This window comes from Lampris incognitus, chromosome 1 (assembly GCF_029633865.1).
Source record: "Lampris incognitus isolate fLamInc1 chromosome 1, fLamInc1.hap2, whole genome shotgun sequence".
NCBI lineage: Eukaryota > Metazoa > Chordata > Actinopteri > Lampriformes > Lampridae > Lampris > Lampris incognitus.
Window position 1 is genome coordinate 53,655,398 of NC_079211.1, and position 27,211 is coordinate 53,682,608.

Below are 27,211 nucleotides of genomic sequence, written 5' to 3' on the forward strand. Positions count from 1 at the left end.
GCTGCTTCCCTGCAGTCCTGCTGCGCTGGCATGGACTTCTTATACCACAATCACAACCACAAACACTTTGTCATTTCATTTCACGCACTTGCACACATGAAATGAAACAACACATAGTTTCCCCCAGCCCACAGCAGTGCAACCCAAAGACAACAACACATATCCAAAACCTACAAGAACACATATATCCAAACGTACGCATATATCTAAACTAACACACATATCTAAACTAAACAAAAAGTCACTGTCCAGCAGAACAACGCCAGCCAGGATGAGTGTCGGAACTGCCGGTCTGCATGGGCTAGCAGCTAGCTTAGCATGCCCTGCTTCCGCATCCTGTCAGACCACCCTTGGTGTTACCTCCTCGGGTGCAGCTCCAGGCAGGGCCATGGTCCCTGGGCCCTAAGGATGCAGCAGACCAAGCTCTCCCAGCTGATCCAGTGCCAGCTCTGCCAGCCATCAAACGAAGACATATTTAGATGCAGACGTGGACAAAGACACTGAATGATCGGTACTGGGTGAGGCCGCCGCACATGTGAATTTGCGCCGCCATCTTCCCTCACCAGAAGTGGTATCTTATATTATTATATGATGTTATATCTCTGCAACAGCAGCATCCTAACAGAGCACAGCACCAACAGGGGACTGTTGTAATGTTTTCTGAAAACACAACAAGCGAACGGCCTCCTTACCAGCAGTGTACAGCACAAAAAAGTTAAACTAACAAAGAAAGAAAGGAACAAACGCCATGCCGTGTGACACATTTGGCAAGATAATCCATGCCTATAAAACAACCCAAGCCATGCCAGACTTTGCTTCAGATGGACATCATTTGGCATGATGACATCATCCACACACAACACACAGTAAGCCTGCAGAAATGCTGACAATCACTGTGAGGCGCGTGTCTGTGCTGCGAAGTTTTCAGACATGTCATCGCCGCTGCAGACTCCAACACACTGTACATCTTCAGGAACAGGATATCCTGTCGGCTCTGGCCAGTCGTCCGCTAAGCTGACATTCCTGGTACCACACAGCGTGCCAACAAAGGAGCCCTTGCACACACGTACCACCCAACCCTCCAGCAAATACCCTGAACTGCGCTTCACATCGACATCTGACCCTTGCAGTACAAATACTGCATCAGAAAGCAACAACCTCCTTGTTTTTCCATGACAAACTCTAAATGCAGCCCAGTTTTCACAATAAACAACCTCTGTGAACTTGTCCTGCTGTGTAGCTTACACCAATGCTCTGGGACACAGGAAGGTTTGTCTTTAACTGCACCGTTCACTGACATCGCTTGTTCGAATACTGACTGCTTGAAAAGCTAAGAAGTATAGAGTTTTTAAGCAGTCATCCAGAGGATGACGAGCAGCAGTCTTAGCAAGATTGTGTTCAGCACCAGATCTGTGACTTATTTGGAATGTATTATCTGTTTGTTAGATGGAATCTGTTCGCTTGCTGTCTTCGTTTGTGATCGTTAAGCATCATTTCAGGAATCAGGAACACTGTATTCGTCGTTTCCCCCAGCCCACAGCAGTGCAACACAAACACAAAAAGACATACACAAAATCTACAAGAACTACAAAAACATATACATATCCAAACTAACACACATATTCAAACTAAACAAAAAATCACTGTCCAGCAGAACGAACACCAGCCAGGATGACTGTCGGAACTGCCGGTCTGCATGGGCTAGCAGTTAGCTTAGCTTCCCCGCTTCCGTGTCCTGTCAGACCGCCCTCAGTGTTTCCTCTTCGGGTGCAGCTCCAGGCAGGGCCGTGGTCCCTGGGCCCGCCGGATGCAGCACACCAAGCTCCCCCAGCCAGACACCTTTGACACACTTCCCCGCACTCCACATGACAACATCAAAAACACCACAGCCAACGCCAGGTGAGGCTGCTGCCAGACCGCCCTCGGTGTTATCGGAACTGCCGGTCTGCATGGGCTAGCAGTTAGCTTAGCCTGCCCCGCTTCCGCGTCCTGGCAGACCACCCTCTGTGGATTCAGTTCTTTGGTTTGCTTGCACTTCATATCACATGCTAAGCTTCAAATACTGTTTGAATTTACAAACTGCAAATTTGGGAAATAAATTCAGCCAATCTTTGGATGAAAAAACCAGCTTTATTCATCTCCTCGGGGATGAATAAAGTATTCTGATTCTGATTCTAAACTTACTTATTAAATCACTGTTCTCAAGAAAACATACCTGCAGAATGTGTGGGGACACGGTGGAGTTCTGCTTGTGAAACGTTGTCTCGGGGTGCAGATGGTTTCTGGAAAGCTCCAGCTTGTGTTCCAGTCACACAACTGGTTCACACTTCGTTTCATATGTCATGTAATGACCTTTACTTTGTCCCTTGATTCCATTACAGCACATCTGAGCAAACCAAAGATAACTGAAGCACAGTATTTGCTACAGGAAATAACAGAGTCAGGCCCTCACTGTGGGGATTTGTCTAGGTTTCAAGTGGGACGACATCAACTCTTGAGGGACAAAATATGCTCTTTGCTGTCCCGTGTACAACTAAAAATGTTCCTTAAAATCAACCTGATTTCAGACTTGAGTTTCCCTTAAAGATACCATATTCCTAAAACATAATAGCACGTAAATACAAGAACCATGCGTGACCATTACAAAACCCAACACATAACTGTACTCCACATATGTGCACACAAACCGCACGAAACATGCTTTGACAGAATCTCAACAAGTCACACACACACATACACACACACACACACACACACACTAGTGATCGATGTTGTAATCCCGAGTGACGGCAACATCAGGAAGAAAGAGCACGAGAAGCTGGAGAAACACCAAGAGCTGAGGGAGGAGAGAACTGGACTGGATGTGGAAGGTGAAATCCACAGTAGTCCCAGTGGTAATAGGAGCACCAGGGGTTGTGACCCCCAAACTGGGAAAGTGGCTCCAGCAGATTCCAGGGACAACATCTGAGGTCTCTGTCCAGACGAGGAACAGCTAAGATACCGCGCAGAACCCTCAGACTCCCAGGCCTCTGGTAGAGGACGTGAGCTTGAGGAAGGCAAACACCACCCGAAAAGGTGTATATATATATATATATATATATATATATATATATATATATATATATATATATATATATATATATATATATATATATATATATATATATATATATATATATATATATACGTGTATATATATATTATATACTATATATATACTATATACGTGTGTGTGTATATATATATATATATATATATATATTATACACATACACACACACACACACCCAGGCACAATTCCCTTGCATGAGCTAGCATGTAAGTAAGTAAGTCGTCGGTGTGGGTGTGCTGACGCAGCTGAAGCATGACCACAGCTGTCCCTGCCTGTATGCACTCTGCTGGTGATTTGAGACAATTCCCTTCTAACGAAGTTGTAAGTTGTGAAGAGTTAACAAGTCCTAATGACAGCAGAGCAGATAAGTCACCTGAACTTGTCGGGTGGTTGTCATGTCGGGGCTAATGTGCTGCTTGAGTTAAAATTTGTTCTGCTCTTGCAGTGACTAGTGTTTACTCTGCTCTAGCCCCACTAATGTCCAGAACAAATCTAATCCTCCTTCCATCAGTCTATATTTAACTCCCCCATAGTAAAACCAACTATGAGAACAAGTATGTCTGGTTAAAAATGTGATGTTCTGCCTGTGGGTGAAAGCGGTCTGTGCCAGGCCAACAGAGTCTAGGCTCTTGTGCTTCTCATAACATTTCCTCTTTTCCTGTGAACCAAGTGCCACAGCCGTCACACACACATCTACCATGACAGACATCATGACCTACTAACTCCAGTCATTCTCTCATCCTTACTGCTAGGCTCGTATGTAGACCTACATCTCATACTGGTCTGTACGTAGACCTACATCCGATACTGGCCTGTGTGTAGACCTACATCTGGTACTGGTCTGTGTGTAGACCTACATCTGATACTGACCTGTATGTAGACCTACATCTGGTACTGGTCTGTATGTAGACTTACATCTGATACTGGCCTGTGTGTATACCTACATCTGATATTGGCTTGTATGTAGACCTACATCTGATAATAGGCCTGTGTGTAAACCTACATCTGATACTGGCCTGTGTGTAGACCTACATCTGATACTGGCCTGTATGTAGACCTACATCTGATACTGGCCTGTATGTAGACCAACTGGCCTGTATGTAGACCTACATCTGATACGGACCTGTATGTAGACCTACATCTGATACTGGCCTGTATGTAGACCTACTGGCCTGTATGTAGACCTACATCTGATACTGGCCTGTATGTAGACCTACTGGCCTGTATGTAGACCTACATCTGATACTGGCCTGTGTGTAGACCTACTGGCCTGTATGTAGACCTACATCCGATACTGGCCTGTATGTAGACCTACATCTGATACTGGCAGTGTGGAATTACCAAACTACCCCGAAATGTCTTTATCTCCTAAACTGGTAAAGATGACTACAGCAGCAACATGAGAATGATGTGATTTTAACCATACACACACACACACACACACACACACACACACACACACACACACACATACATATACATACACACATACACACACACACATACATATACATACACACACACACATATAATATATATGTGTGTGTGTGTATATGTGTGTGTGTGTGTATATATGTATATATATATGTGTGTGTGTGGGTGTTAACGTGGAACCGCAAGCCATAAACACACACACACACACACACACACACACACACACACACACACACACACACACACACACACACACACACAAAGAAACAGATCATACTGTGATAAGGAAGTGAGCACCACCCCGGACATCTGAGAGATGTGGTGTGTATGTGTGTGGGTGTGTGTGTGTGTGTGTGTGTCCTCAAGTTCTCGTTAAGCCATACTTTCAGTCAACAGATGGATGTGTTGTGAGACAGTGGTTGTCAACTGGCTCCTACAAAGCAACATAACTTGTACTGTACAAATCTCTCTCTCTCTTTATCTATCTATCTCTGTCGCTCTCTCTCTCTCACACACAGACACACACACACACAATATATATATCATTTGCCATGTACATGAGTTTTGAGGGAGAAAGGGAGATAATACAAAAGCCACCCAACAGTTGGAGAAAGAGAGAGGGGGGCGAGGGGGGCGTAAGCTTAGGGGAGTTCAGTTTACCAACCTTGTAGACTTGCCCGTACGTTCCATTGCCAACCACCTCCACCAGCTCAAAGATACCAGCTGGATCCTGCAGCACAACACACAGACACACACACACACACACACACACACACACACACACACACACACACACACACACACACACACACACACACACAGCAGGGTCAAGACCAGTACACACCAGTACAGCAACACAGTGCAGAGTAATGCAAGAGCAGAGGAGAGGAGAAAAGAGGAGAGGAGAGGAGCGCAGAGGAGAGAGGATGAGAGAGGAGAGCAGAAGAGAGGAGAGGAGAAGAACAGAGGAGAGGAGACAAGAGGAGAGAAGAGCAGAGGAGAAGAGAGGAGAGAAGAGGAGAGCAGAGGAGAGGAGAAAAAAGGAGAGGAGAGGAGAGGAGAGGAGAGGAGAGGATAGAGGGTGAGTCATGTAATGTTATTTACAACACGCAGCTCAACAAGCAGGAGAAGAGAGGAGCACAGAAGAGATGGAAGGAGAAGGGGGTAGGATAGTAAGTGACAGAAGTCAGTGTACATGGATGACGGACAGTAACCGCCTTCAGCGAGGACACGGAATCACGACTTGGAGTGAAGCAACGTGCGCGACACTGACGCGCGGTGATGCGGAGGACGCAGGGTGATGTGGAGGACTGTACAACCTCCTCCCGAGTGCTGCAACCTCCTCCCGAGTGCTGCGCTGATTTCCAGCCCGCCGCAGATCAGCGGACGCACAGGAAGAAACGCGCCGCCGCCTCCGCAGCCCAGCGGCGTGGCGGGGTGAAGGCGACCGGGGAGGTGCGCTGACGAGTCCCGCACGGCGCCGCGTCGACGGTCCGGACCACCGGACCCGCCGGACGCTCGCGCTCGGACTCGACAGCTTTCAAGTCAACCAACTGTTGCACGCTGGAACTTTGACCGCAGACCGAGTGAGTCAACGGAAAAGCTCCCAAACTACACCCCGACCCAGAGGGCGCTTTTGGTGCCACTGGGGAAGAGCGTCGACTGGGGGGGGGGAAGGGGGGGGTTGTCTTTTCTCTCTTTCTTTTGGGTCTCGTCAGATTTCATCGAGCGCTCAGCAAATAAAGCCAGGCTTTGAGAGGTGGCTCCCTGACGTCTGTTGTTTTCTAGTCTTGTTTACTCGACTCCCCCCTCCTCTCCTCTCTCTGTCTCTCCCTCGGAACGGTGTGTGTACTCACTCTCAGAGCAGCGAGGTCTATGTTGTCCAGACTCCTGGTGGTGTTTTCTCTCGACATCGCTGCGTCTTCCTCCCGGAGCGTGTGGCGCGCGGCGGGCGCGAGAGCGGCTCTTCCTACCAGCTCGGGACGGCGCCTGCTGTCGCGTCCATGGCGTGCGTCCGCCTCCCTGTCATCTAACCACTGCTGGCACACGGAGAGCGAGCGAGCGAGCGAGCGAGCGAGCGAGAGAGAGAGAGAGAGAGAGAGAGAGAGAGAGAGAGAGAGCGAGCGAGACAGGAAACTTGACATCCAGAAAAAGCCGGAAAAAAAACGCGGAGGAAACTTCACTTTTTACTACCCCAACACCCGCCTCCTTTCCTCGTCTTCCGATTTGTCTCTCTCTCTCTCTCTCTCCCCCTCCCTCCCTCCCCCCTCTCCCCAGAAAGAACGAGGCTCGTCGTGTTGTTATTGATGCACGTCGCATCCATTTGCATCGTGTCTTCGGCTGTCGCGCGCCGCTTCAGAGTTGCTGGTTTGAAAACAGCCGCAGGTTCTCTGATTGGCTGCGAGTCGCGGACGCGCTTCGAACTGCATGACGCCTCGACGGACGGGCAACCCTGACGCAGGCTATAATCCCTGACGCTAATAACATAATCAGCCGTCCAGCGCCACATCGTTTCTTACGTTTTATCCGACTTGGGGGTAACACGCACACCACATCTCGCAGAATGAAGAAGTATTACAGGACACTTCCTTCTCTGGGTCTCACCATGACACATGCAGTCCGTCCCCCGTGATACCCACTGCAGCTACGCGGCACAGCACAGCACTGCACTGGGTTACGTGCAAAGATATGTTACTGAACGGGCGTACAGGGCAGGGCGCAGGCCCAGAGCCGCTACTATTAACTTTTCATGTCCTGCTGCGGAGTTGAAGGACTCCGTCATATGGGTCAATAGCAGCTTGCTGCCATGGAACCTCTCAGCCATCGTCTTGGTCTATGCGAAGCACAATCCTCAACTGAGAGAAAATTAACAAAATATGTTTTTTCTGCACCCCCACCGCTTGTCTCACCTCTCCTCTCCTCTATGCAAGTAAAGTGTACCCTGTCGGCTTTAACGTGCTCAAACAAATCAGTCTACTGATTAAAGTTCTGATTACGCTTTAGATGACAGCCCGCAGCACACAGAGCAATTACGGTGTAATATCTTTTGGGCGGCACAGTGGCGCAGTGTTTACCGCGGTCACCTCAAAGCAAGAAGGTCCTGGGTTCGAGCCTCGGGATAGTCCAACCTTGGGGGTCGTCCCGGGTCGCCCTCTATGTGGAGTTTGCATGTTCTCCTCGTGTCTATGTGGGTTTGGTGAGGGGGCTCCGGTTTCCTCCCACAGTCCAAAGACATGTAGGTCAGATGAATCGGCCGTACTAAATTGTCCCTAGGTACGAATGTGTGTGTCGGCCCTGTGATGGCCTGGCAGCCTGTCCAGGGTGTCTCCCCGCCTGCCGCCCAAAGACTGCTGGGATAGGCTCCAGCACCCCCACAACCCTGAGGGCAGGATAAGCGGTTTGGATGATGGATGGATCTTTTGTACAACGGTGTGCTACCAGTAGAGTGCGTACAAGTACATGTATGTAGGTACTGGGGAACAAGATGTGAAGTCATGGAATAAAGGTGCAGATTCAAAGAATCCCAACTAGTACCAGCTGCGGCCTGCAGGAAGGCGGGGTTGGACCGTCCAGCCCCGCCCACATCCAGGCAGGACATCAACCGCGCTTCGCTAAGGACAAGTAGGAATTTCGTAAGCTCGTGCATTTACAACACCCGCGAACTGAAGGATTTCATAACGTTCTTTTTAACGTACATAAATGTTGTCATATATATGTGGCAGATTCCAGGGACCCTTTAGCCAAGGGCTAGCGAGTCTACTCATCCGTGACCGTTACATATTGTAGCGAATTCGGGGGACAACGCAACCACAGGAACTGCCGCGGCGCGAACCCGTATCGCGCGCACCGCAGGCGGCATCGCTAACCGATCGACCAAAGGGTCAGACCCGCGAGCCAGCGGCCAGCGTGTCTTCTTATCCATGCACGTTACAATATAAATCTAATGAATTTATTTTACTTTATTTTGGAATTGTAGTGGACTTATGGATATAATTCACCATAGCTTGATGTTTTGTATTAAGTTGATGCGCTCACTTTAAGGGCTCAGGGTGTAGTAATGGTAACGAAGCGAAATGTTGTTGAGGCGGGGTTGAGAAAAGGAAAAATAATGACTCACGTGTTCGTGTGGTCAAAGAGAGAAGTTGTTCATCTCTGTTTTCTCTCAGCTTCTACGCTGGAGGCGACCCCGACGTTTGTCTGCTGGACGAGTCCAGAGACAGCTCTTCACGATCATGACGCCCAGTGGCCTGCACAACCACTTTGGGGGGCAGGTGCTCAAGTCAAAAAAAGGGCATCCTTCTCATGATTATTTATTCAAAAAATAACGTTACAGGGCGTCTGGGTAATGTAGCGGTCTATTCCGTTGCCTACCAGCATGGTGATCGCCGGTTTGAATCCCCGTGTTACCTCCGGCTTGGTCGGGCGTCCCTACAGACACAATTGGCCGTGTCTGCGGGTGGGAAGCTGGATGTGGGTGTGTGACCTGGTCGCTGCACTAGCGCCTCCTCTGGTCAGTCGGGGTGCCTGTTCGGGGGGCGGCGGATAGCATGATCCTCCCACGCGCTATGTCCCCCTGGCCAAATTTCTCACTGTCAGGTGAAAAGAAGCGGCTGCCGACTCGGAGGAGGCATGTGGTAGTCTGCAGCCCTCCCCGGATCGGCAGAGGGGGTGGAGCAACAACCGGGACAGCTCAGAAGAGTGAGGTAATTGGCCGGGTACAATTGGGGAGAAAAGGGGGTAAAAATTAATAATAATAATAATAATAATAACGTTACAGTGGCACATCTTGTACTTACTTACATATTTATTCATTTGAATACCCATACACTCATGCAGATGTTTAAAACTCAACAGGTTTCTACAAAATTACTGTATAAATTCACACAATCCATGGTCTTTAGCATCACAAGGACAGACATTTGCAACAGCAAAGAAAACAATGCCACTGTGCAAACTTTAGTGGTCTATAAAATAAATAACCATTCAAAATAAACAACAGCAACCTTTTTTGTCTATGTTCAGTTGCAACAATTAGGATAAGTACATTCCTTGTACTCTGACGAAGGGAGCAGGATCATTCTTCTGCTTTAAAGGAGCATCCTCCTCGGCGCCATATCTTGGAAGATTCTGATGACTTCACTATGGTTTATCTGGATGTCTTGCTCTATGGCAAGCAGGAGAAGGTCGGAGAGCCTTTCTTGTCCACAGAGCCTTCTCATTTTGTTCTTGATAACTTTCAGCTTTGAAAATTAACTCTCTAGAGAAGCTGTTGACGCTGGCAGTGTCGCATAGGTTCTTATCATCTTCACTAAGGTTGGAAAGATGAGCTGGTCCGTTTTCATCCAGTATGGTAAGAATTTCGTGCAAGTCTTTTGAAGGAAAGCTGGTGTTAAGGTTTGTAGAACGAACCCAATAGCGACAACACAAGACAAAGTAAAGCACCAACCTGGCAGGACTCGTAGAGGAGAGCCGGCCGGGCCTGGACAGAAGGGGGAGGCGCTTCAGGCGGAACTTGAGAATAGCTTCTTAAAAATGGGAAAACGTAAACTGCCCCCTTAATCCGAAAAGGAAAAAACGTAAACTGCTCCCTTAAAGTCCGAAAGGGAAAAAACGTAAACTGCTCCTTTAAAGTCCGAAAGGGAAAAAACGTAAACTGCTCCTTTAAAGTCCGAAAGGGAAAAAAACACAAACTGCTCCTTTAAAGTCCGAAAGGGGAAAAAACACAAACTGCTCCTTTAAGGTAGAAGTCCAACCGAGTAATAAGATCCACAGTGAGAGAGGAGAAATTAGAATATCAAAAACTTGATCTCAACTAGAAAATCACGATGGGAAAATCCAATGGGGAAAACACAAAGAGAGTTCTTCTCCGAACAAGCTCTCAAGGAGAACTGACACAAGGGAATAATCAAACAAGCAAAAACACGGAGAATACTACAATCTGTACTCCACCGGGAGACACAGAAATGTCACAAAACTCGAGACGAAGAATTTACTCACGGGACTGTTCAGGACGAACTCGCGACGAGTTCTGGAAAGCAAACAAACTTATACTAGAGTGGTTAACGAGTAGGTAGGCTGCAGGTGTTTCAGACGCGCCCTTCCCCCGCTCTCATTGCTGGTTGCCAGGTTGGTCAACAGACCGAGCCCTAACAGTACCCCCCCCTCTACGGGAGCCACCAGGCGACCTGCCAGGCTTGTCAGGGTGACGGCGATAGAACTCAGCGAGCAGACCAGGGTCCATGATGAGCTGGCGGGATACCCAGCTTCGTTCCTCCACCCCATAGCCCTCCCAGTCAACCAAATACTGGAACCCCCGTCCCCTGCGTCGGACGTCCATCAGCCGACGGACCTTCCACTGTGGATGCCCATCCACAATCTCAGGGGGAGGCGGAGCTGGGCCCGGAGGCATAAGGGGGCTCTCGGAGACAGGCTTTACTCGGGACACATGAAAAACCGGATGGATCTTCATGGAGGCCGGGAGCTTAAGACGCACAACTGCAGGACTGGGTACTTCCTGGATCTCGAAGGGTCCAACGAACTGGGGATTCAGCTTCTTGGCAGAGGACTGAAGGGGGAGATCCTTGGTGGACAGCCAGACTCTCTGTCCGGGTTGGTAAGCTGGTGCTGTGGATCGGCGACGGTTAGCTCCTCGTCTGGCACGTTCCGTAGCACGGAGCAGCGCAGCCCTGGTGATCTCCCAGATACGACGACAGCGGTCCAGATGAGTCTGCACGGAGGGAACCTCCACTTCGGACTCCTGTGCAGAGAAGACGGGCGGCTGGTAACCCAGGGATGCCTCAAAGGGCGAGAGGCCGGTGGCGGAGCTGACCAGTGAGTTGACCGCATACTCGACCCAGGGGAGAAACTGACTCCAGGAGGTTGGCTTCTTGGCAGCGACGCAACGGAGAGCAGATTCCACACTCTGGTTCATCCTCTCAGTCTGTCCGTTAGTCTGCGGATGATATCCCGACGAAAGGCTGACCGAGGCGCCCAACCCCTTGCAGAAAGCACGCCACACACGGGAAACAAACTGGGGCCCTCTGTCTGACACAATGTCCTTGGGAAGTCCATGCAAACGGAAGACGTGGCTCATCAGGAGGTCAGCGGTTTCTGAAGCAGAAGGAAGCTTAGGCAAAGCCACCAGGTGAACACCCTTGCTGAAGCGATCCACCACCATCAGGATCACTGTGTTGCCCTGAGACGGAGGAAGTCCAGAGACAAAATCCAACGCCACATGGGACCAGGGCCGACTGGGAATAGGAAGGGGCTGCAGCAGACCAGCCGGTGCCTGGTGAGAGGCCTTGCTGCGGGCACAGATGGTGCAGGCCATGACGAACTCCTTGACGTCCCTCCTCATAGTGGGCCACCAGAACCGTCGAGCTATGAAAGTGAAAGTGCGGTGGACTCCAGGGTGGCAAGCGAGCTGACTGGTGTGGCCCCATTTGAGGACCCGAGACCTCACTGAGTCCGGAACAAACAGTCGGCGAGGCGGCACGTTGCTCGGGGCTGGACTGGAGCGCAAGGCGCGCTTGACCACCGTTTCAAGGCCCCAGGTCACCACGCCAACGACCTTGGTCTCAGGGAGGACGGGACTTGGCTCCACCGTTACAGGTTCCTTAAGGTGTTGACGAGACAGAGCATCTGCCTTGGTGTTGCGGGAGCCAGGACGATAAGTCAGTGTGAAGTCGAACCGACTGAGGAAACTGGCCCACCGTGCCTGCCGACCATTGAGACGTTTGGTTGCCCGGATGAACGTCAGGTTCTTATGATCAGTCCAGATGGTAAATGGATGCTCTGCCCCCTCCAGCCAATGGCGCCATTCCTCAAGTGCAGCCACTACAGCGAGAAGCTCCCGATTACCAACATCGTAGTTCTCCTCGGCGGGAAGGAACCGGCGGGAGAAGAACGCGCAAGGATGAACCTTCTGGTCGGTCTCTGATCGTTGGGAGAGCACAGCCCCCAATCCGGTGTCCGAAGCGTCCACCTCAACTATGAACTGCCTCTTGGGATCGGGATGGAGTAGGACGGGGGCACTGGTGAACCTCTCCTTGAGCGACAGAAATGCAGAGCGAGCAGCTGGGGACCAGACGAACGGCTGAGAGGGGGAGGTTAGACGGGTGAGGGGTTCTGCTACAGAGCTGTAGTTTCGGACGAACCTCCTGTAAAAGTTCGCGAACCCGAGGAAGCTCTGCAGTTCCTTACGTGACTTAGGATCCGGCCATTCCACCACCGCTTTGATCTTGCGAGGATCAGCTCGAGTCTTGCCTCCCTCCACGATAAAACCTAAGTAGTCCACTGACTCAGAATGGAACAGGCATTTCTCAGCCTTGACGAACAGCCGGTTACGAAGGAGGCGTTCGAGAACCTGCCGCACGTGCTGGACATGCTCCTCGAGGGACCTGGAGAAGATGAGGATGTCATCAAGGTAGACGACAACGAATTGGTCGAGCATGTCGCGAAGGATGTCATTCATGAGTGCCTGGAACACCGCCGGGGCGTTGGTGAGGCCGAACGGCATTACCAGGTACTCATAATGACCACGGGGAGTCTTAAAGGCTGTCTTCCACTCGTCCCCTTTCCGGATCCGAACGAGATGGTAGGCGTTCCGGAGATCCAGCTTAGTGAAGACAGTCGCCTGGGTCAGGGGTTCGAGGGTGGAGCTCATCAGAGGCAGGGGGTATTTATTCTTGATGGTGATGTCGTTGAGTTGGCGATAATCAATGCAGGGTCGGAGACCACCATCCTTCTTCTTAACGAAAAAGAAACCAGCTGCCACCTGGGAGGATGAGGGTCGGATGAGCCCTGCCGCCAACGATTCTGAAATGTAATCGTCCATAGCAGCCTTCTCGGGAATGGAAAGGCTGTAAAGACGACTGCTAGGGAGAGAGGCCCCAGGACGGAGGTTGATAGCACAATCATATGGCCGATGCGGAGGGAGAGACTGAGCCCGCGTCTTGCTGAAGACCTCCCCGAGATCATGATACTCGGGAGGAACAGAGGAAAGATCGGGAGGAGGGGCAATCGGAACAGTCTGGACTGCTGGACCAGGTGCGGCCTGAAGACACCGGGCGTGACAGGAGGAGCTCCACTCCAAAATGTTACCAGACGACCAAGCAATGTGTGGCTCATGCTGAGCCAACCAGGGACGCCCCAAGATCACAGGAACTAAGGGAGACTGGATGACGAAGAACTGAAGGCTCTCCACATGGTTTCCAGCAATAGTGAGAGACACGGGACAGGACTGTCGGGTAACACTGGCCAGGCGGCGCTCATCCAGAGCAAAGGCCTCTATTGGCCTCTCCAATTCCTCACATGGAATGTTAGCTTGAGCAGCAAACGTAGAGTCCAAGAAACACCCATCAGCTCCCGAATCGATGAGTGCGCCTACAGTGAGCCGCTGGTCTGCCCAAGCCAGGGTAACGCTCACAAGATGGTTAGCCGGAGCAGGATGGCGGGAACAGGAAAGACGGCTCACTAGGATCTCCCGGGGTCCCAGTGAGCCTAATCTTTTGGCCGCGTAGGACACTCGCTGATCCGGTGTCCCTTAAGACCGCAGTAAAGACAGAGACCTGCCTTGAACCGGGCCTCACGTTCAGCGGGAGTCAGTCGTGTACGCCCAAGCTGCATAGGTTCCTCCTCTGTCACTGTCTGGGAGGAGGAGAGGCTTGCCACAGGGGAAGTGGAGTGCGACGAAGAAGAGCCCCCTTCGGAAGCTCTGGATGGCTGAGAGGTAGAAACGGTTCCCCGTAGACCTCGCTCGCGCCTTCTCTCGCGGAGACGTCCATCGATGCGGATGGCAAGGCTGATAAGGTCGTCGAGAGAGGTAGGATCCTCCCGGGTGGCTAGCTGATCCTTGACGGCATCGCTGAGGCCCCTACGGAAGGTTACCCGAAGTGACTGGTCGTTCCAGCCACTCTCAGCCGCAGCCAGCCTGAACTCGACTGAGTAGTCAGTGACACTGCCACTGCCCTGCTGGATCCTGCTCAATCGGACACCCGGATCCTGACCGTACACTGGATGATGGAATACCTTCCGAAGCTCAGCCACAAAGTCATCGTAGGAAGAGCAGAAACTGGCCCCCATGGACCAGGAAGCAGTGGCCCACTGAGCAGCGCGGCCAGTCAGCAGGTTAGTCACGTAAGCAACTCTTGCAGCATCTGTGGTGAACCCCCTGGAATGGTGGGCGAAGACAAGCTCACACTGCATGATGAACGAGGCACAGGTCTCAAAGTTGCCATCAAAAGGCTTGGGATTGGAGATACTGGGCTCCCGGAAATCCGAAACATAAACGGTAGGATTGTCTAAGGCAACGGCTGCGGGCACTGCTGGAGGAGGGGCGGCCGGAACTGGTGGGACAGCTGGCTGGATGGTGATAGCCGCTGTGAGAGTTTGCAACTGCTTAAGAACCTCCTCTTGTTGGCTCGCGAGCGCCGCTTGCTGGGCCGAAAGAGAATCCACCGAAGCCTGGAGGGGTTGCACCTGAGCCCGGAGGCCCTGCATGGCAACAGCGGCCTCTTGTAGTTGCTGGCCGTGGGAGGCTGTAAGCTGAATCTGCTTATAGAGAGCAGCCTGGACAGGATTGGCGTCTAGGTTGTCTGGGTTCATAGTGAGGGCGAGTTCGTACTGTTAAGGTTTGTAGAACGAACCCAATAGCGACAACACAAGACAAAGTAAAGCACCAACCTGGCAGGACTCGTAGAGGAGAGCCGGCCGGGCCTGGACAGAAGGGGGAGGCGCTTCAGGCGGAACTTGAGAATAGCTTCTTAAAAATGGGAAAACGTAAACTGCCCCCTTAATCCGAAAAGGAAAAAACGTAAACTGCTCCCTTAAAGTCCGAAAGGGAAAAAACGTAAACTGCTCCTTTAAAGTCCGAAAGGGAAAAAACGTAAACTGCTCCTTTAAAGTCCGAAAGGGAAAAAAACACAAACTGCTCCTTTAAAGTCCGAAAGGGGAAAAAACACAAACTGCTCCTTTAAGGTAGAAGTCCAACCGAGTAATAAGATCCACAGTGAGAGAGGAGAAATTAGAATATCAAAAACTTGATCTCAACTAGAAAATCACGATGGGAAAATCCAATGGGGAAAACACAAAGAGAGTTCTTCTCCGAACAAGCTCTCAAGGAGAACTGACACAAGGGAATAATCAAACAAGCAAAAACACGGAGAATACTACAATCTGTACTCCACCGGGAGACACAGAAATGTCACAAAACTCGAGACGAAGAATTTACTCACGGGACTGTTCAGGACGAACTCGCGACGAGTTCTGGAAAGCAAACAAACTTATACTAGAGTGGTTAACGAGTAGGTAGGCTGCAGGTGTTTCAGACGCGCCCTTCCCCCGCTCTCATTGCTGGTTGCCAGGTTGGTCAACAGACCGAGCCCTAACAGCCGGAGTGGAAGACCTTTAGCTCTGTCTTCAGCTGGTTATCTTCCTCACAGAAATCACAGAGAATGTGGACAGCTTCCTCTGCTTCTGAGTTTGGGGTTCTTACCCAGTTAGCATGTAAGGAGTCGAAGGATCGAATGATTCCATCAGTGAGACTTCCAGTGTTGCCCCCCTTGAATCTCCTGTTAAGCTCCTCAGTCATAGTATCCAGACGTGTAGTACACACTGCTCCTGAAGTACGCCTCTACAGACTCAATAGACTCAAACTAATCACTCACTTGAGACACTGTTGGGCTGTGCTGGAAAGGCATTGGCACTTTCCGTTTCCTCTCCTGACCAGGCACTACAGTAAGTATTGGAATGTCGAGGCTCTCTGCCTTCTCTGATGCGCCTCCAAATATTTCCTCAAACTTCTTCTCAGACCTCATTGTTTGCAATGTGTGAAGCACGCCATCAATTACCTTGTAGGCACCTTGGGGTGGTTCAAGCTTTCTTCCTGCAGATAATCTGATGCTAGAGCGGCGACTTGGAACACTGGGGTAGCGATTTCCAGGCAGGGAATAAATACGAAATCAATCACATTTCTATACATCTTATCATCAAATTGGACCAACTCAGGTGGATCGCTTTCACTGATGTCATCAAGGAGATTCATAACAGCTTTCAGAATTATCTGAAGGGCCTTTAGTGCTCTCTCTCTCTCTCTCTCTTTCTCGCTCTCTGCAAGCCCATTGGGTATCCGACAGCTTCTTGAGCTCCACAACAGGCTGTCCAGGATACAGCCTGCTGCCATTTCACTATGGCAGTATGCCGTTTTGGGGAGCCAGTGCAAAAAGCATACAGCTTCTCCACAAGGTTGAAGAACGTCAAAAACTGTTTGTTAGATTTTGAGGCTTCCACCAGGACAAGATTCAGAAAGTGCGCTTTGTAGTGCACATAGAGGCCTTTCTCGTTGTGTACACATATTCTGGCTTGAAGACCTTTATACATGCCACTCATGTTGATTGCTCCATCGTAGCCTTGGCCATACATATTCTTCTGCTCTAGGTCATTCTTCTGCAGAAGGGAGAGCACAGTATTTTCCAGCTCCTGCCCTGTAGTTGTATCAACATTGCACACCTCAATGAAGCTCTCCTTTATTTGCATATCATTAATATATTGCACTACATATGACACTTGTTCTTGGTGCGAAACATCAGAGGTTTCATCCAGCAGGATGGAGTACATTTCAGCCTCTTTTACTTCACTTTGTATCTCCCTCCTGACCCAGTGCTGCAATTATGTCGTTTTGGCTTCTATTAGACAGCAATGACACTTGGGGCCTTGTCTTGGTGACTTTCACACTGGCAACTTTTTCTATATGCATCTTCAGCACACTGTCATAGACAGAAAATACATCCACCAGTTCAAGGAAGTTACCACGGTTGTTACTGCAGTTGCTCTCATCTCTACCTTGGAATGCTCGTCCCTGCCGTGCAAGATTTACTGTCAGATCAATTAATCTGGTGGTCAGGATTTAGCTATTTGTCTGCCTCTCTCGCTTTCCAACACACCCCTTTACACCTGATACATTAAATTAAGACTATAGTGCCTTTTTATTCTTTTCTTTTTTTTGGTAATTGGACCATCTCACCATGCTTGTCATGTGCATCTCTGCGACTGAGTGTGGCTATGGACTGTGCACCTATGGACTGCTGGTGAATGTCAAAAACCGCCACTTGATCAACGCTGTCACTTTCTGCTCATATGCGTTCTCTCTGAGTGCAGCAGACTCCATCAGACTGTCTAGCATATTCTTCACCACAGACGAGTTTCTCTAGCTTCTCGCTGAGTTCCTGGTCCTCATGCATCCCACCTTCTCATCATCCACCGCCAAGCATGCATGGGAGCACTACATCGCTACCACTGGCCCACTGTTCTATGCTCGGGCTTGGAGCCTCGACCTGGCCAAGCTTACTGCCGCCAGGGAGGAGTTTGAGAATATGGAGCACCTCGGCCTCCAACAGGCTTCACCCCTCCACATTGTCCCGAAGCCTGGAGGCGGGTGGCACCCGTTCAGCAATTACCACCAACTCAACAATGCAATGACACCAGACCGCTACTGAGTTCCACACATCCAGGACTTTACTTTTCCAGCCAGGTGGGTGGTAATCTTTTCCCTAGTGGACCTCGTCCGTGCATACTATCAGGTGTCCGTCCAACTGCTGGATGTCCCCAAAACGGCAGTGATCACCCCATTTGGGCTGTTCAAGTTCCTGTGCATGTTGTTTGGCCTCAAGAACACTGCGTAGAAATTCCAGCACCTCATGGATTCAGTTCTACAGGACCTGTCTTTCATCTTTGTCCATCTAGATGACATCCTCATTACCAGCACCTCCAAAGCGGAACACCTGTCTCACTTCAGGACATTTTTCGAGTGACTCAGACAGCGCGGGCTGATCTTTAGTCCAGGCACGTGCCAGTTCGGGCTGACCACCATCAATTCCTTGGACACCGAATCACCAAGACGGCGATACCCCTCCCGTCAACAGTGGACACCGTTATGAACTTACCGCGACCATTCTCAGTCAAGTTCCTGCAGGAGTTCCTCGGCATGGGGAACTTTAACCACCGCTTTATCCCTCGAGCTGCTCAACTCATGCAACAGCTGTACGAGGCCCTGAAAGGCAAGGCCACCAAACACATTGTGGAATGGTCTGCAGAGAGGGACAAGGCATTTGTGGACGCTAAGACTGCTCTGGCTGATGCAACAATGCTGGCGCACCTATCACCCAAGGCTCCAATCACCGTAACCACGGATGCTACGTACTATGCAGTTGGTGCAGTGCACGAGCAGTGGGTGAACAGTGCTTGGCAGCCTCTCGCTTTCTTCAGCCGACAGTTACACCCCAGCGAACAGAAGTACAGCACCTTTGATAGGGAGCTCCTTGCCCTGTACCTCGCCATTCGACAATTCCGTTCCATGCCGAAGGCCTGCCAGTTCATAGAGTTTGTGGACAACAAACATTCGCCATGGCCAAGGTGGCTGAGCTATGGTCGGCCTGCCAGCAGCAACAGCTCTCCTACATCTTGGGAGTTCACCACGGACGTACAGCATGTCTCTGGCAAAATCAGCCTTATTGCCGACTACCTCTCCCCTGCCATCGTGGGGGCCGTCCACTTGGGACTTGACTACACCCGCATTGCAGCTGACCAGGCCGCCAAACCAGAGATGCAGACCTCCAGGACGGCTGTCACAGAGCTGAAGTTAGAGGACGTGGCTTTCAATAATGCTGGTACCCCGCTCCTGTGCGATGTCTCCATGGGTTAGCCCCAGTCCATCATTTCCATTGGATGGAGGCGACGTGTTTTTGGTGCTGTCCATGGCCCTTCCCACCCAGACAAAAAGCCATCTCAGAGACTGGTGCCGGCCAAGTTCATCTGGCACGGGCTCAAAAAAGACTTGAGAGACTGGGCTGACACCTGCATGGAGTGCCAGCACTCTGTAGTGCAACGCCATACCAAAGCCCCCTAGCACAGTTCCCGTTGCCCAAAAGGAGGTTCGGCCACGTAAACGTGGACCTGTTGGGCCCCCTGCCCCCCTCCCACGGTTTTACTTACTCCCTCAAAATGGTGGACAGAACGACTCGATGGTCTGAAGCCGTTCCCCTGTCATCGAGGACGTCCACTGAGGTTGCCCGGTTCAGCACACCATCTGACCTCTCCTCTGACCAGGGCTCACAGTTTATGTCTGACCTCTGGAACGCACCCACAGAGGGCCTAGGGATGAAGCTCCACTGCACCACCGTGTACCACCCACAGGCCAATCGGTTGTGTGAGCAGTTTCATTGCTCTATGAAGGATGCTCTTCGGGCTAGCCTAAAGGACAGCAGCTGGGTTAACAGGCTCCCGTGGGTGATGCTTGGCCTCAGGACCGCCCCTAAGGAGGACCTCAAGTCCTTGTCTACTGAATGGCCAGCCGCTGCAGGTCCAAGGGGATTTCATCCTCAACACCACGGCTCTCTGGTTTGCAGCCCACCGACGGACAGCGCTTGTGGATAACACCAGAGTTTTTGCCCCAGTCCCCGCTTCACAACACGGTCTCCTACAGTCTCACGTTGCTGCAAGTCTGCAGAATACGTTTTCTTCCACCACGACGCCCACCATGGACCCCTGCAGCCTTCCTACGATGCCCTTTCCGCGTCCTGGAGACCGGGAACATGCACTTTGTCGTGGATGTCAGTGGCAAGCCAAAGCGCATTTGTGTGGACCGCCTCAACCCGGCTCACCTGGACTTGGACCGACCTGTTGAACTGGCCCAGCCTCCATGGCGGGGCACCCTCCTACCCAGCCCCCAGCCCTCAACAAGGACCCCAAGGGTCCTCCAACCCCCACCCTAATCCCATGCCACCACAGGGTCCCTAACGCCCCTCCAGCATCTGGCCCCCGCCACATTAACGCTTCCTGTTATGGTGCATTCTGGGGGAACGTGTGTTGTGGACTTAAAACTCACCATAGCATGTTGTTTTGTATTAAGTTGACATGCTCACTTTAAGGGCTCATGGTGTAGCCAGGGCAACGTAGTGCCATGTTGTTGTGGCGGGGTTGTGAAAAGGAAATAAACAACACACGCGTTCATGTAGTCAAAAAGAGAAGTTGGTCATCTCTCTTCTTTCCCAACTTCCTCAGAATATACATCAATATTTGCGTAGCTGAGTGGAAAATACGAGGTTCCCACTAAAGCCACTAGGTGGCACTGTGCCGTTTTGGGTAACCCCCAATTTGAGATTTGCCCCCACGGAAATAGCGCAAGAGGAAACAGGAAGTGAAGGGTCTTTCATTTCGAGCGACTCACCTGCTTTTCTGCGGAGCATTTGCCGTTTTAAAAAGGGGTAACTGTATTTTCTATAAAATATATGCACGTGAGACAACTTAACTAAATATCAACACTTTATTTTAGCTTAGCAGCAACATGACCATAGCGTGGTGCAACCTAACGTCCTGCCCCGTATATCCTAACCTTGTTCCAATTGGTCCATATCACATACGGCTTCCTACTGGTCAAAACACTTATCCATCAATATATTATGTACTAATGTACAATAATACCACATCTCCCCTTTCTAGAGAACAAATGGTAGACTGCCTTTGTCTCATCAGACCTTAGAGGATTATTCTGCCTCTTTTGTTGAAAGGTCTGTCCCCATCTAAATCCTGTAAAGAAAAACAGCCTTAACATAGGCACTCGAGTGATTCTCCAAACTAAACAATTACTGTTTGCTAATTCTCACAGTATTACTTAAAGTGCTAAAAAACAAAACCCATAAACATGAACATAGGCTAGCTTTTCTTTTCTTTGTTTTCCCCCATAGAACAGTATCCATAACTTTCACATAGCCTTTTAGTTCCATAAAACATGTTACATTGGTGTTCTTTTTTTCCAGTTCACATGTTAAGTCTGACCGCCCACGCTTTCCAAGCGCTGGAGCTCTTCTTTGACTTTTCCTACCAACGGTAGTGGAATCCTCCTAGGGGTATTCAAGGAAAATGGCAAAGCCTCTGGTTTGAGCTTGATAGTGTACGATTGTTTACCTCACCTAGGCCACTGCACTGTTTGGGGTAGCTTTCCTTGAGGGTCTCCATTTCTATGCTGCCCACTTGGGTGAGCAAGCCAAAGGCTACAATGGCTGGCCTCCCGAGCAAGAGTGTGCTCAGGTTCTTGATCACATAGACCTTCTCCATGGTCTGCTTTGCTCCTCTCCTCAGCTGCAGCCTGGCGAACCCCGACACATCCAGCGGTTTCCATCCTGGACCATACAGGGGTTTCTCTGCTTTCTGGAGAGCAGACTGCTATGCATTAGAAAAATTGCTGTTAAAAACAGCCTGTGATACAAGAGTGACATCTGCTCTGGTGTCAAGTTTGAAAGTGATATTTTTGTCCATTATGTCTATATCAACAGTCCATGGATCAGCATCAGATGTCACAGAGCCGAGAAAGAAGCACTCCTCCTCCTCTTCCTAAATACCATGCACGGCTTTACCTGCACAGCACACACGCTGGTAGTGGTCTTTTTTTCTCCACAGGAACGGCCTTTGGCATCATTGGCAGGGCACTCATGCCTGGGGTGAGGCGTGCCTCCACATTTGTAGCACTGAGAGCTTTTTGGGTTTTTGCTCTGACCGCTGTGTGGCTTAGCGCCACTGCTTTTGGATTTGTTGAATTTAGGCTTTTCTTTATGCCGTCTGCCTTTAAATACTCTGTCCACAGGGCTAACGTCCATCTGCGTTACACTACTGGCATCTCTCCTCGGTGTGTTTTGCTGCTTTTTGATCTCCTGATTGTCTTGCCGCGATAATGGCTTTTTCCAGGTCTAGGTCCTTTGCCATCTGCACGCGTTCTGAGAGACGTGTATCTGCCAGTCCTACCACTATCCTGTCCCTTATTAGCTCGTCGTGCAACGCCCCATAACTGCGGGGTTCTGCTAATGCGTACAGGGCCGAGACGAGCGCGTCGACAGTCTCGTTTGCTTCTTGCTTGCGCGTGTTCATCAACGATGGTCTTTTGCACTTTAAAGAACGACTGGAAGCCATCCCGCACTACTGGTCCGCTTCAGTCAGCTTCAAGCCTCTCGACACACCATCAGCTTCGTCTGCCATACAATGAAATCTCCGTACAAATCCCCCATACAAACCTCCGCATCCACCGTGTCCACTCGCGTGGCTTGGAAAACCCAAAGCGCTCCGGTGACTGGACGCCAAACGTGGCGCTGGGTGTGTTAGCCATTCTGCTAGCTTGTTAGCCATTCTGCTAGCTCCTTCCCCGCTCCGCTCGTCTCCACCGTCACTCGTTCGTCTTGCTCGCCACACTCCTTTCTCCTTCCGGGTAGACCTTCTTCAGCACGGATGTAGTCAACAGCACTTCTGACACCATGTCGCATGTTCTATATAATATATGCACGTGAGACAACTGTTAACCAAATATCAACACTTTATTTGCGCTTAGCAGCAACACGACCATAGCGTGGTGCAACCTAACTTCCTGCCCCCGTATAGCCCAACCTTGTTCCGATTGGTCCACGTCACATAAGGCTTCCTATTGGTCAAAGCACATATCCATCAATAGATTACGCACTATGTAGAAGAATACCGCAGTGAATGTGCGTAAAATGTTATTTCTGTACAAAAGATCAAAAGATGGACATTAATATGATGGTACAGAAGGACAAACTGTCATGTTTACCGCCGATGGTAATGTACTTGGGCCGATGTTACACATTTCATCTACATGTGCTGTGTGACGCATGAGAGGACCGTGAGGTTAATAACTTTCTGAAAGCGCCAAGTTCATTTTACAGAGATGTATTTGGTTATAATTCATGTTTGAGAACATTTAATGTGTGCACATTGTGCCGAAAATAATGTTTATTTTCGTTGTGTGGCGCGGTATGGGGTTGAATGGCTGCCGCCATTTTGTGCCTCTGAGTTAGCACAGAGATAAAACGTTGTATTTTGAGCTATACTGCACATTTCATTTGGATTTCATCCAATATTCATGTACCAATCGTTTCCTCTTTTATAGAAACTCACCTTATGTTGCTTTGCTTACTTTTATTTTGTGTTAACAGAAGAGTTGCCACTGCAGTTACTTATGCACTTTATATTTGGACACCAATTAGATACTGGTTGCTGTAGGTGCTTTTAAGTTAACCTAAGATTCTGAGCACTGAGTGTTAAAGCACTTCATAGGGGTAGATTAGTGACCAGGAATAGTGACGTTATTATGTCCCTGTAAGGGGGAATATGAAAGGAATGAATACAAGTCAAGTTTATTTATATAGCACATTTAAACAACCAACACAACCACAACCACAGTTGAATCTAAGTGCTGCACAAGCTTAAAATACAATATAAGTGACACATATGAATATACAAATATGTAAAGAAGACATAATAAAATAGAGAATATAAATACAGAGAAGATGTGTTGCTGCTTCAAGTGCAAAAGTTGTAATGAAAAAAAAATCCAAATATATAGATTTTACATGTTCACCAAAATCCCCAATAAACATTGTATTGTCCCTTTAAGAAACTTTACAATAAGAAAAAAATCCCAATATTAATCAATATCAGTGCCTTTCGTCACCATAAACTACACAAAGAAATCACATTGGAAATGCATCAGAAAATGCTATCTGCATTGTACCTTTAACTGAATTAAGAAATTGTCAGAAAAACATCTGCATTGCGCCTTTAAATAGACTAAACAAGATATCAGGAAAATACCTGCATTGCACCTTTAAGCAAAATACTTCCACAGTTCCTTCAAACTGAATTAGAAAATACCTTTGACCAAACTGCATAGTAGGTGTGCATTATCCCATAGTGTCTATACGGCTGCCATACGTTTAAACCTGAATACAGTTGCGTCACTGGTGTAACGGGTTATTTTCTTGCCCGGTGCGGGATTCGCTACGGGCTGTACTGCACCACAAGGCGACATCACTAACTGTAATGTCCGTAGACGCCTTGTCTTACTGACATAAGAATAATTCAAGAACGAGCCGACTTCGTAGGTTCTTAACTGTGTAGCTTTTACTAGCGTTCATCCGACAGACAACCTTCATAACATGCGCTTCTCACTTCCTGTATACGTCACACGCACTGCACGTACACCCGTGAGTAGGTCAAGTTAAACACGTGACCTTTCATTCATTACACCTCCCCCTCTAAGATTATTTTCTAAACATTTCTCTGAACATTTACTGCCAACAATTTTAACCTGTATATCACCCCCCTTTTCACAAAAAAATAAAAAATCTCCCACAGTACACAAGTCCATACGCCTCACAAATCCAGCCGGATTGCAGGCTTGCTCACCCTGCCAGAGCGAGTAACATATGGTGTGGAAGTTGGCATTTCTGCTGCTCGGGACTCATCCGTGTTTCCACTCTCCCCTGGAGTGACATGGTCAGGATCCCTGCTGACAAAGGTGAGTGTTTTAGGTGTGGCCAACAGGTGGCGCCTGTTCCTTCTGTAATGTTCACCTTGAGCTGTCTCCACTATGTAGGATCTGGGAGTGGAGCTCTGACTGTGAACAACTGCTGGCATTGTCCATGTTTTCTGTCCATCAAGTTTGGTGAGTACTGCGTCACCCGAGTTCAGTGGGCGCAGTGTCCGCACGCCGTTCCTGCGGTTGTAGTAGAAAGCCTGCCTCGATTTGGCTGCGGCGTCAGCGGTTTTGATCAGTTCCTCTTTAGGCCAGGCCGATTTCAGGTTATGCTGCAATGTGGGTAAGGTGGTTCTGAGTCTCCTACCCATGAGCAATTCCGCTGGACTGGCTCCAGTGGAAGAAGAGGGTGTAGCTCTGTATGTCAACAGGGCGAGGAGAGGGTCTTCCTGCCTTAATATGCTTTTGGCTATCTGAACAGCCCTCTCTGCCTGTCCATTACTCTGGGGGTAGTGTGGGCTTGAAGTCACATGGATGAAATCATAATCCTCACTGAACTTCCTCATCTCTTCTGAAACTAGCTGTGGCCCATTATCACTAACTACAATTTCAGGGATACCAAAACGTGCAAATGTAGCCTTCAGCCTAGCTACAACCTGACTGCTAGTAGTTGTTGGTAGATTTAGGATCTCCAAAAACCTGGAATAATAGTCAGACACTATCAAGTAGTTTTGCTTTTTGTACTCACACAGGTCTATGCCAACTTTCTGCCATGGTCTGGATGGGAGCTCACTTGACATTAAAGGCTATTTTCTCTGTGTGTTCTTGTGTTCTCTGCAGAATTGACATTGCTGTATCTTTGTTGTAATGTGCTCTGTCATTTTGGGCCACCACACTGACTGGCTAGCTCTCTCTCTGCACTTAACTATCCCCTGGTGCCCGTCGTGTATTCTGTCTAAGATCACCTCCCTCATCTCTGTGGGAATGACGATACGACTGCCTCTGATGACTAAACCATCTACCTCAGATAACTCCCCTCTCACCTGATAAAAGTCTCTGACTGTCTCCGGCACTTTATCGACATACTCAGGCCAGCCGTGTCTGATGAAGCCCAACACTGTCTGGAGCTGCAGATCCCCATCCGTGCTCTGTTTTATCTCCTGCATCCTTTGAGGTGTGGCAGGCACCTGGCACACGATGGCAATGTGCGCTGCAACATCATCATGAGAAGCACCATCTCCGTAGCACTGCTCTGGGCCTCTGGAGAGTGCATCAGCCACAGCTAAAGTTTTGCCTGGTGCGTATTGAGCCACTGCATTGAAACGCATCAGCCTCATTAACAGTCTCTGGCACCTAATGGGCACATTATCCAAGTCTTTGCTGTTCATGAGAGGCACTAGTGGTTTATGATCGGTGACAAGTCTGAAATTGTCAAGCCCAAACAAGTACTTCTCGAACCTTTCACATGCCCAGACGCTGGCTAAGCACTCTTTCTCGATCTGTGCGTACCTTGTCTCTGCGTCACTCAGCCGTCGGGAGCAGTAGGCCACGGGCTTCCAGTGTTCCCCGTGCTGCTGGAGCAGAACGCCTCCCAGCCCGTAGCTGCTGGCATCTGCTGACACCACCGTAGCCTTAGTGACGTCATAAAAGGTGAGTACCGGGGCGGTGGCGAGTGCTGCTTTAAGGTCTTGGAATGCTGTGTTCTGTGCAGGTCCCCACAGCCACTCTGTCGTTGCTTTAAGCAGTCCATAAAGCGGCTGACCTACAGTGGACAGCTCTGGGACGTATTTTGCCAAATAGTTCACCATCCCGAGGAACCTCTTGAGTTCCGTCACGTTCTGGGGCTGAGGAAAGTTCTCTATTCCGGCCACTTTGTCCGGGTCAGGTCTGATGCCTGCCTCGTTGATGATATGACCAAGGAAGCGGACTTGTTTCTGTTTGAACTTGCATTTCGCTTGGTTCAGTTTGAGACCTGCTGTTTCAATGACCCCCAGTGCCTCTGCTAGGCGCCGGTCATGGATTTCCTCAGTCTCTCCATGTATAAGGATGTCATCCATGTACACCTCTGTGCCCTCTAGCCCGGTCAGAGTTTCCGCCATCTTTCTCTGGAAAATCTCTGGAGCACTCGTTATACCAAATGGAAGGCGGCAGAAAGCATACCTCCCAAATGGGGTGATGAAAGTGGTGAGCCCCCTGCTGTCTTCATGCAAGGGGATCTGGTAAAACCCACTTGCTGCATCCAACGTTGTGAAGAACTTTGACCCTGCGAGCCTTGGCATTATTTCCTCCATAGTGGGCAGCACGTATTTCTCACGTTTCACCGCTCGATTCAGCCTCCTGAGGTCAGCGCA

At 49.7% G+C, this 27,211-nt stretch overlaps 1 protein-coding gene across 4 annotated transcripts in view; it reads right to left on the minus strand.

Moving 5' to 3' along the window:
- The window catches only part of si:zfos-2326c3.2 (mitogen-activated protein kinase kinase kinase kinase 4), a 246,232-nt gene extending 239,456 nt beyond the window's left edge, over nucleotides 1-6,776 (minus strand). For all 4 annotated transcript variants that reach the window (XM_056289366.1, XM_056289375.1, XM_056289358.1 and 1 more), the window contains exons 1-2: nucleotides 6,403-6,776; nucleotides 5,211-5,276 (exon numbers count right to left, since the gene is read on the minus strand). In XM_056289366.1, coding sequence (XP_056145341.1) covers nucleotides 5,211-5,276; nucleotides 6,403-6,690 — 354 coding nt within the window. In that variant the 5' untranslated portion in view covers nucleotides 6,691-6,776. The remainder of the gene's footprint in view (nucleotides 1-5,210; nucleotides 5,277-6,402) is intronic.
- Nucleotides 6,777-27,211: the final 20,435 nt, after the last annotated feature.